The sequence below is a fragment of the Bidens hawaiensis genome, unplaced genomic scaffold (assembly GCF_021521415.1).
Source record: "Bidens hawaiensis isolate Kalapana, Puna unplaced genomic scaffold, B.hawaiensis_p1.1 tig00031508_1, whole genome shotgun sequence".
NCBI lineage: Eukaryota > Viridiplantae > Streptophyta > Magnoliopsida > Asterales > Asteraceae > Bidens > Bidens hawaiensis.
The window spans coordinates 160,611-171,259 of record NW_027495324.1 but is presented as its reverse complement, the minus strand read 5'-3'; the positions used below and the strand labels follow the sequence as shown (position 1 = coordinate 171,259).

General features: G+C 36.4%; 2 protein-coding genes across 2 annotated transcripts; both read right to left on the bottom strand.

The window, feature by feature from the left end:
* Positions 1 to 431: 431 nt before the first annotated feature.
* Positions 432 to 3,406, bottom strand: LOC143582252 (omega-hydroxypalmitate O-feruloyl transferase-like). The gene is made up of 3 exons (XM_077064863.1): positions 2,784 to 3,406; positions 2,214 to 2,688; positions 432 to 1,503 (listed from the first exon to the last, which is right to left on the bottom strand). Exons 2-3 carry the CDS (start codon positions 2,667 to 2,669, stop codon positions 643 to 645), a joined length of 1,317 nt encoding a protein of 438 aa, XP_076920978.1. The 5' UTR covers positions 2,670 to 2,688; positions 2,784 to 3,406; the 3' UTR covers positions 432 to 642.
* A 436-nt stretch (positions 3,407 to 3,842) lies between these two features.
* LOC143582244 (DEK domain-containing chromatin-associated protein 1-like) lies at positions 3,843 to 9,764 on the bottom strand. Its single transcript, XM_077064856.1, has 11 exons — positions 9,218 to 9,764; positions 9,115 to 9,148; positions 6,639 to 6,718; positions 6,489 to 6,548; positions 6,271 to 6,384; positions 6,097 to 6,177; positions 5,952 to 6,002; positions 5,350 to 5,863; positions 4,435 to 4,532; positions 4,317 to 4,347; positions 3,843 to 4,221 (listed from the first exon to the last, which is right to left on the bottom strand). Exons 1-11 carry the CDS (start codon positions 9,497 to 9,499, stop codon positions 4,061 to 4,063), a joined length of 1,506 nt encoding a protein of 501 aa, XP_076920971.1. The 5' UTR covers positions 9,500 to 9,764; the 3' UTR covers positions 3,843 to 4,060.
* Positions 9,765 to 10,649: the final 885 nt, after the last annotated feature.

Sequence of the window (10,649 nt, the reverse complement as noted above, 5' to 3'; positions counted from 1 at the left end):
TTGTTGGTTTCGCTCATGGTATTGTTGAGTTCCTCGACAAACTTTTTGTGTTTTTTTATGATTTCGATCATGATAGCTGTGAGTTCCATGGGTTTCGGTTGGTTCGGGTTGTTTGTAGGATTCATTTTGCTAGATTTCTTGAATAATTTGGGTATAAATTGTGTATGAAATATATATGAAATTGAGAAGAAAGTGTATCTTTATATAGATATATATATATATATATATTGTTTTAATTAATTTTTATTTTTTTTACCGTTTGAAAACGGTCATAATAATAAATTATTATTATTTTTATACCACACAGACGATAAAAGAACCCCACCCCCGCTCCTTTTCGCCCACATATCGTCGGAGGGCGGTGTTCGCGCCTCATCCCGCCCAAATTGTGGCCCCACTATACTTAGTCTAACCTGTGTTTAGACATTTAAGATCCAACATGTCATGAAAATTACAATATGCATCAAATCCCAATCATAAATCATCATTACAACTTACAACCACAATACTCACACCTTGAATACAAGATCAATGTGAATTTAGCTTCAAACACATGTACGAACTTTATAAAAATAAACATAACATTTGATAAAAACGAACAAATACACACACAAACTCCATAAATAGCCTTCACAATCGCATCTACATCTTCCGCATCAGTCCTTCAAACGTTTTCATAGCGGAAACCGGCAATCCAAGTAACACATTCACACTCTTCCTCTGCTCGCCATGAGACAAAAACAAAATCACCTCCTTCTCAGGTAACGCGACCGGGCCAGACATAACCGGCTCGCCCCAACCGAAATCGTTAGTGTGAAATGACAACTTTGACCACGTAGTAATCAACAAAGTGGACGCCAATGACGGCCTGGCACGTGTCATTTCAAAATAATCAATAGCTGATCTCATGTAACCGTCTGTAACCAACTTTACCGCGTTATGAACTAACTTCACAGTAAACGACAACGGATTTTCAGTTTGATCACCAGCGGTGCATATAGCGTTGGTTAACACAATGCCGTTGCCGGAGTATCCTTCCGGCAACGGCGGTTCGAACCTCGAACGTCCGTCCACTGCGAACAGAAGCTTAGTCTTCTGATCCGGTTTCAATTTAAGGGATTCGGTTCTCGCTTTCCAGACGAAAGCCGATAACGCTTCGAAAGTTGTACAATTCGGCATGACTCCGTCGGCTTTCGCTTTTGTTTTCAGGTTTTCGAGATCTTCGGGTGAGAAACAGAACGAGCGGTAAGCTAATTCTTCTTTGTAAAGCTCCACAGTATTTGATACGTCTTCGATTTCAGCGAATTCGTCGTGCTGGAATTCGACTAGCGGCGGAGTTCTGGCCTTGAGAATTGTTCGGTCAAGAAATGGTGGAACCTTTAGCGGCAAGTCTCTGGCGATTCGACTCCATGAGTTCATGAATTCCATGGCGGCAATTCCATCGAACAGGTTATGGTTCATACCTAACCCTAGCACAAATCCTCCACATTTGAATTTGGTCACCTAACAATAGTTTAAAAATTAGTTACAATAATTTAAATGTTCCAACCACTAACCTTTTAAACAAGCAGGTTCGAGCCCGTAACTAGAATTCTTGGCTCGTTTTGAGTTCCTAGAACTCGAGCTCAGCTCGTTTCAAACTCTTATTTGAATGCTGAATTTGGCTCATGAGTTGATTTTTCAAGCTTCAGACGGCTTGTTTTACTATTTAGTAATTAATTTATAAACGTTATTAATTATTTTTGTATATTTTTTGAAAAACTTTAAGCAGGCCTAAGCTCAGTTTGAGCTCGTGTACCTTAAACGAGCCAAAGCGCAGCTCACGCTCGGTTGTGCAATGTGAAATTAATATGTAATTTTCCAAAAGAGGTCAAACTTAAAAATACACAAAGCTCGTTAAGGTTCGACAAGCCTAAACAAGGTTCCTATGCAAGGGGTTGGGCTCGATAACTAAACGAGCTTTATTTGAGGCTGATGTTTAAGACTAGACGAGCCTAAACGAGCATCCCCTACAAGGCTTGAGTTCGGGCTCGATAACTAAACGAGCTTTAATTGAGGCTCAGGATCGGCTCGAGCTCGAAAAGGCTCGGATCATTTCTAGCTATTTATCTAAGTTTGAGTAGGCCGTCAGGTGCTCGACTCGTTGCACCCGTATATATAACTAAATTGTGGTCCTATGGGACTCGAATCTATTTGTTTTTAATTCAAAATACCTGAACAACAAGGGGAGGAATTTCGAGAATGTTTTTTGCTCCAGGAATGTTATAGACCAACTTGCCAAGAGTGACCGGGTCCGGCTTTGTTTGATCACATATATCTTCGATGTTACAATCAGCCTCGGCCTCAACAAAAACCGCACCTTCGTCGGTACAATCCACGATTAGTTTCCCCTCGGGGCTAATGGTTAACCTCCCGGCAGCCGGGTAGTAATGAACAAGAACCTTGGATAAAGCGTCTTTAACCACCTGGGCGCTCGTTTCGTTCCCTTTTTCCTTGGACTTGAAACAATAAATGGTGTGTACTGTAACCGCGAGGTTTTGGTCCAAATTGGAGAGGAAGTAGAGGCCCTTATTGGTTTTCTCACATGGTTGCACGAGTGTTGGCTCTGCGGTCCTTTTGACAGTTAGTTGGGCACCGTTGTTGTCGTTGTAGGTTCCGATGCTTCCCATTTCGATCTGTTTAAGATCCCTGTTATAAAATAAGGTTAAAAGACATTAATAAGTGAAGTGTGAGTTTGAGCATGCAAGACATCATACTACAACATGTTTGTTTCATGACTGTACCTTAACTGATGCCTTGATCTTTGAGAGTTGAAATTTAAAAAAGATATATTTATTTTGAAGAAATCATGGGGGGTTATATAGTGCTGAAAGTGGAAATGGGGAGATGAACAACACAAGGTTTTGGTTACCAAAACTGTAAGTGACTTGTAATACAATCTAATGTTTGTTAACGTTTAAGGGGTTACTTTAACCGAGGTCTCAAACTCAAATCCCACTTCCACTGGGTTATTGTCTTTAACCCATCCGTCAGACACATGCTTCATTTTACGTGATCTCATTGGTTAACAGGGTATTAGAGTAAGGTGTCATGAGTTTTATCATCTCATGGTCATCAAAAAGAGTCTGATTTTTTTTGTATAGTAACATTATAATTATAGAATTTAGAACAAAACTTAAAATATTGTGGTAATTGATTGTGTAAATTTAGTTTGTTTTGCTGAATATTATTAAGATATTAATTGCATGATGTGAGCAAGGAGGGTGGGTAAGTCTCCTACTGTATGAGGATCAGAAAATAAGGGCATGGTTGGTGTGGTTGGCATCCAAGATTTGGTTTCTTGATCAGTGGACTTTACTTGCCTTTTTCTATTTTTAGAAAAAGATAGTGTGTACTAATGGGATAAATAATCAACAAAATTAATATAGTTGGTATGACACAAATGGTAGCTGCAGACTGAGACTAAACAATGTCATTCAAAAAGCCAAACTGAGATCACATTCTAAAACTTAAAAAATCATGAAATTAATAAAAAAATTCCCACACTGCTCTTATGTTAAAATTCAAATGTATGTGAATGTGATAAGTGACAATATAAATCCTACTATCATTTAAAAAGACTACTTTCCATCATTTTTTTTCAAAATCAGTATGTAAACATACATATAAATCAAAATAGAAATAAGCATTAACACAATGAATGCACTCACAAACTTCAACCACCAAAACAATGATGGTGACTATAGGTCTATAGTGTGCACATGCAAATAAACTCACCAAATCTTAGAGAGCATTAAGCTAAAAATCCAATCAATTAAAGTACAGCAGAAAATGTATAGCTCATCAGTATCACCAAATCCTAACAAAAACTTCACCGAAACAACTGATCTATGGTACAAATAACACTAGTTAAAGTTACAAAAACACAAGCAAAAGGACAACAAATGCACATCCTGCACAGAAACTGTATGTACACCGAATTACTTCATGTTGCCACATTTCATCTTGTGCCTTGCTGTCTTCCTAGTCTGACATGTTTATCTAACACCTATATCGCCACCTATGAACCACTCTTGTCACTGTCTCCATCCTCATCACTACCACCGCCAGCTTCTTTTTCCTCTTCCTCATCCTCATCACCAGACATGCTGTTTATCACATCAGTTATTATTGCCTTCACTTCCGCCTTTCTGTGCAACAGATCCTGACCAAAATGGGTACCTAAAATAATATAATAAATGAAACTATTAGCTTCAAATGGTAACTAATTACAACTTTTAGATTAAAAAAATGGTAGCTGTTAACAGTTAACCCACCAAGTTGTTTGATGATATCTGACAAGGTTGCCTGCAAGTTTAAAAAGAAAATATAATAATATTAGTTTAGTTGCTTTTTATTTTACAGTTAAAGCAAAAGAGTGTAAGATTGACTTACAGTATTGAAGTCAACTTCCTTCAAGATGCTAACTACAACTGCGTGCATTTCCTCATTAGTTGGTTCTGGTTTTGCCTTCTTGTTGGTTTTCCCTTTTCCTGTAAAATTAATTTTATTTACTGAACCACAAGCACAAAACAGACTGCAAGAAATGTATCATATGATATAACAATATACTGAGATAGTACATTTATGCTTGTAAACAAACCAAACAAACACAAACAGAGCATGTCCGGGTATGTTTGTCAAGAAAATGCATATGTTGGTATTCGTTTATGTTTGTAACAGTTCAAAAACAAATACAATTAACATAACTGAACATAGACGAACAAACATAATTAAGCTAAAACTATAAAAAATAATGTGAAAAACAATGTGTTGGCCTAAAAGATTATTAAAACTAAACTAAGTTGTAATGGGCCAAACAATTTTAAATGAACATATCAACAAACTTGATCAAAGATAAACAATCATGCACAAACATAAATGAACAACCCAGACATGTGTTCATGTTTGTTCGTTTAACTAAATGAACAAATTCTTGGGTTGAATTCGTTCATTATTAAATAAATGAACTCCACGCCAAACGGTTCATTATTTGTTCACTTACAGCCCTAAGTACATACTAATATGGTAGATCAGAGTTTAATCTAACAAAACAAGAATATAAAGTAAAAGAATAAACATAAAGACATGACCCATTTATTAAACAGGTCAACCCAAACACAGCCCATTTGGAACCAGTTTATTATAATTGTTCCAAGTCAACTCAAACCATTTTAACCTCCATTTTGCCACCCTTAACAATCATATATAACTTACAAACATCAAAAAAATAACATTTTATGACGAAAATTATAAAAGCATGTAACAGTGCATTGAGTAATTGACAATAATTAAATAGAACATGTTTACCTTGATCTTTTGCCGATTTCTTGGCAGAGCTTTTAGGTTCTGCCTTTTTGCTACTCTTTTCTTCCTTTGCCTTCTTACTTGATGAAACCTTAGACTTAGCAGATGAAGCAGGTGTAGCAGCTTTCTTAGACTTTTTATTTGATTTGGCAGGTGTTTCTGCATCATCTTTTTTAACAGCTTTAGAATCCTTCTTAAGAGTCTTCTTTGAAGAACTCTTTTCTTGTTTTTCAGACTCGCCTTCTTCCTCATCACTTGCAGACATGTCTTCTTCATCATCACCGCCTTCTTCTTCAGATTTCTCTTTTTCATTGTCACTTTCTGGATTATTAGCATCTTCATCGCCACCTTCTTCTTCAGACTTCACCATTTCTTCATCACTTTCTGGTTTTGAAGGTGTGTTCTTCTCATCTTCTTCTTCTTTAGATTCATCTTCACTCTCTGAACCTTCATCTTCTTCCTCATTCTTCTCTTCTTTAGGCTTGGTTGCACGCTTGCGTTTTTCACCAGATTTTTTCTAAAAAAGAATAGAAACTGAGATCAACTGTGCATGATAATAATCTTAACAGCAGTGCATGTGAATCTAAAAAAATATGAACACAAACCGTGGATGGGGTCCTGCTTTTTCTAGCCTTAGCTTTTTTGTTTTTAGCTTTCTAGAAGGAAAAAAAAATACATTTTTAGCTTATTAACTAACACAATGAAAGGTGAAAAAAGGACCTGAATTGAAGGGTAAAAATGTAAAGTAACCTGTTCTTTCTCAGCAAGCAAAACTTCAGTTGTAGCATGTGGAGATTGAAGAAACTCTAATAACTTCAGTGAAAGTTCTTCCTGAACATATATTTAACAATAAATGGTTATTAATCAAAGATAACGTACCAGTGAGTATAAAGTATACTATATGGTGATTAAATGAAAGCTTGCCTTCTTAAGAGATGACTTGTAAACTTGAAGATTCATAATATCACAAAACTCAAACAGCTTTTCTTTGGTGAATTTGTCAAGCTTCTCTTTCACCTTTAACTTTTGCTTTTCCAGCTGCATGTATGAATCAAACAACACAGTGTTATGCAAACTTAATGATCTTGTCAGTGTTCATTGTCCAAGTAAATAACTGAAAGAAAAGTAGAAAAAACAATCACCTCGTCATCAGCCCAGACAAATCCAGAAAACAGGCCAATGTTCTTCTTCACAGTGTTCATCTGCAACATAGACATCACAGTCAAAAAATCATGAAAATAGAGAATGAAGATTGCTACATGAATCATTTTTTCAACATTTAGATTTCTCACCTTTGCTCGTTTGCTAAAAAGAACAGTGTGCAGTGACTGCAAGGTATCGTCAGCTTTTCTCTTGGACAGCTTGTATGCCACTGAATATAATAAATACAATAAGATTTGCATTCACAATAACGTTCATATATATACACACACATTGCAAGACAAATAAAGTGCTAATTTCTCAGAAAAATAACCACATAAAAGTTAAAATAACATATGTGATAATAACAGATACCAGCTACAGCAATATTGCGTATCTAACTACATGATTTGTAAGTGAGCTACAGATTCCACATTATGAACACGTGTATAATAAAAGTCTGCAACGCTACCCATTTCAAACTCATTTATAAATATCAAATTCATTTAGACGATACTTCATACGTTATAGTATAATGACACACATGTTTAGAAGTTATAAGTACTACTTGACAAGCACATAACAGTGTCTAAAACTAATGATGACCAACATAAAACATTGACATTTTGTGTACATAAAGACACAAGAATATATAAGCTAGAACAGATTGTTAGCAAATCACCCCACTAAAAACACTACATAAATCAATGAATACATGGCAATATCAGTCCATCATAGCTCTGACTGTGTAGAAACTAGCAGTACAGCACACAAAAAATGCCCCAAAAAAAAGAAAATTCACCAAATTTCAAATTGAAAAAATTGAGAAGCTAAAATCAAAATGACTAAAAAAAAAAAATAAGGAACAACAAATGCATAGAAAAACGCACTTATTTTGTGACATGTAGACATGAAACAACAAGAAGCCCTAACACTAGCATAATTACTAACATAATATTATTTTTTAAGCTAGAAACTGAAATATGATAAACTGAGACATGTTGAGAGTTCAAGCACCATAAGCAAGATAAACAGTACATAAACTGATACTCTGATAGAAAGCTTTCAAGGATGCAAACTAGAAAAACTAAAGCATAATAACTACCAAAACCTTATAAACAAATCCCCATGTTCTAGAGATGCAGACAAGCGAAGCCACTTGAGAGCGACTTGAAATCAGATTAATGAAAAGCTCAAAACAAGCCAAGCCTAGTCGTCAATAAAGCTCATTTAGTCAACAAGCCCAAGATCAAGCCTTGTATGGGAAAATTCTTTAGGCTCATCAAGCCTTAACAAACATGGGGTACTTTGAAGTTTTAACTCAATTGAACTTCTATCAAAGAAGTTCAATTATGCATGAGCTCAGTGCCAAACTGGCACTAATCCCAAAAATCCCAATCCTAATTTTTCCAAAAACTTTAATTGGTACCGAAAATGTTCAGTTCAGTGCAGGTATGGTACCGTGAACAAAAGTTCGGTAAATACCAGTACCAAAATGCCCGTTTCGGTACTGGTGCCCAGAACCATTGCACATCTCTACTTCTATCTAGTAAATTCAAGCTGCATAGCTGAGCTCAAGCTGAGCTTTGGCTCATTTAAGATACTGCACACGAGCTCAAGCAGGGCAGATCTACTAAGGCTTTAGGGGTAGCCAAAGTTACCCCTCAAGTTCGTCATAAGTACAAATATTTTAGATTTTTAGCATTAATTGTTATAAAACCGGTATGTAAATTATATTTGGCAATTTGAAAACATCAACTGAATGTGCTAGAGTGGCTATCATGATGACTCAAAATAATAAGAGTGTGACATGTCCAAGTTTGAATCAAATTGTCCTGATTTTCTTTTCTTCTTAAACTACAATTTTCAAAGATGAGTTATAAACTGTTTGTAAAACTAGTCCTCAACGATCATTTGCATCTATTTCCAACCTTAAAAACCTGAATCGATCCATTAACTACAAATTGTTTTCAAAATAAGGCTACCCCTAAATTTTATTTCTAGATCCCACCACTAAGCTCATACCAAGCTTAGCCTCGTTAAGCCTTTCTCAAACTATATCAAAATTATTTAATATGTATCAAATTGTGGGTTTGGATCAAATACAAATTAAATTTGTGTACTAACTGTGAGAATCAAATAGTGTAATTACATATAAAACATTGTGTAAGTATAGTGTAGTGTAATTGCAGCATAGTGTAATTACACTCCGATGTAATTACAAAATTACACTACTGGTAAATATAATTACACTATTTGATTCTCACAATTAGCGCATTAATTTAGTTTGTACGTTAACCTTCCCCATCAAATCATTAATCAATAAGTAATAAATAGGCCAAACAGTGGAGCTTGAGCTTGTAAAAATAACAAGCAAGCCAAGCTCACACACACGAAAATCAAAACAACCCAATCTCAAGCCTAGTAGCGCTCCGGCTCAAGTCGTTCACACCCATACCAAACTCCTTAAGCCTAAACCAATCACCCTCTTCAATTCCCCCAAATAAACACAGTAACAAAACTCTAGAATAATTACAAATCATGCAAGCCAACACCAAAAAAACAAACATGAAGCGTACAATTATACAATTAACATCAATTAATCAAGAAATAGCAATTAACACGTACCATTCGGGATATCCTTGAGCAGAGTGCCAGATCCCTGCAACAATCAAACCATTAATAAACCCTAAAACTTCAAAACCAAATTAATTCAAATTACACAACTCACCTTCTCAATCGAAAACGGCTTAGGAGTCATAAGCCTCTGCATACTCTCCGTATACCTCTCAACAGTCTTCCTCTCTCTCGTCGGCCGGTCCACCGGCGTAACCGGTTCCTTTTTCCCGCTATTTCTCTTCCTCCGTTTACCTTTACTCTCCTCACCTTCATCTTCTTCTTCACCTTCACTCCCTTCAGCTTCCTCTTGCTTCGATTCCTCAGTCTCCTTCTCTTCAGTATTCACTACCTCTTCCTGTTTCTTCTCTTCCAGGGTTTCAATTTCGGAAGCCATGATCGATTATTATTGTGAATTGCTTGAAAACCCTAAAAGCTAGGGTTAAAGATCCGATGATGAAATGGGTCGAATTGAGATGTGGGTGTTGTGATTGAATCTGGGAAGTGTTTTAAAATGAATAATTTGTGGGGTTTAAAAGGCGGGGTGGGTTGAAATTTTGGGGAAGAATTGGAGGGTTTTGAATTTCGTGCCAAAGGTATTAGCGGGCTATCTCCCCGGTTCAACCAAATTTTTATTTTGCCCAAAAGGATTATTATTATTATTATTATTATTATTATTATTATTATTATTATTATGTCCTGAATATGATATGCATTAAATTATTATTTTGCTTAAACATTAATTTATTAATTATTGGTTCTTAAGAGTTAATATTCATAAATTAATGCTTGTTTTATGGTTTAAAAAATAAAAATCTTTTTAATTTTTTAAGTATATTATTATTATGTTCTAATGTTTTTTTAAACGCGTTAATGTAATAATGTGTAACGAATTACGTCTCCCTCTCGTATGTGATTATTCGCTCGGGAGAATTTTTGTTGCTTCTGGTATAAATGGTTATCCTTGTTTTCTAGAAGGTTAGTATAAGTATATTTCAGCTAATTTTTTTTTTGTCTTTGTGTGTGTAAAGGGAGTCAGCAATTCAGTGATTCTTTATCTCGGCTTTGTCGTCTCTTTCATGGATTTTGTTGATGAAGAGGTAGGTCCCAGCAGGGCTCAGTTGGTCCCGCATGACTCACCTTGAACAGGGATGTCTGCGCAAAGACCATCTACTCCCGCAGGACCCACCATGCTCAGAGAAGCCTACGCGCAGTATGCAAGCTGCATACGCAGGGAAAAGCCTCCCAATGGTAAAGTAACCCGCCTGTTCCCGCAGTTGCGGATACAAGCCATCAGGGAAGGCTACCCGCACAGCATAGCTACACGCATAAGGCTTAACACTTACAAATATTCAGTGTCACCTGAAAGAATGAGCAAAGGCGGGAGGGGGAAAACTCCCGCCAAAATGGGCCAGTCCGTATGATGGAGGATCTTTTGCGTGATACCTGACGAGGTAAAGACAAAAGATCTGACCAAGAATGCGACAGCTCACTGACAGCAGCGTGGCAGACAGCACGCCACAGCACTGTGACCAATAGCCGCCGCC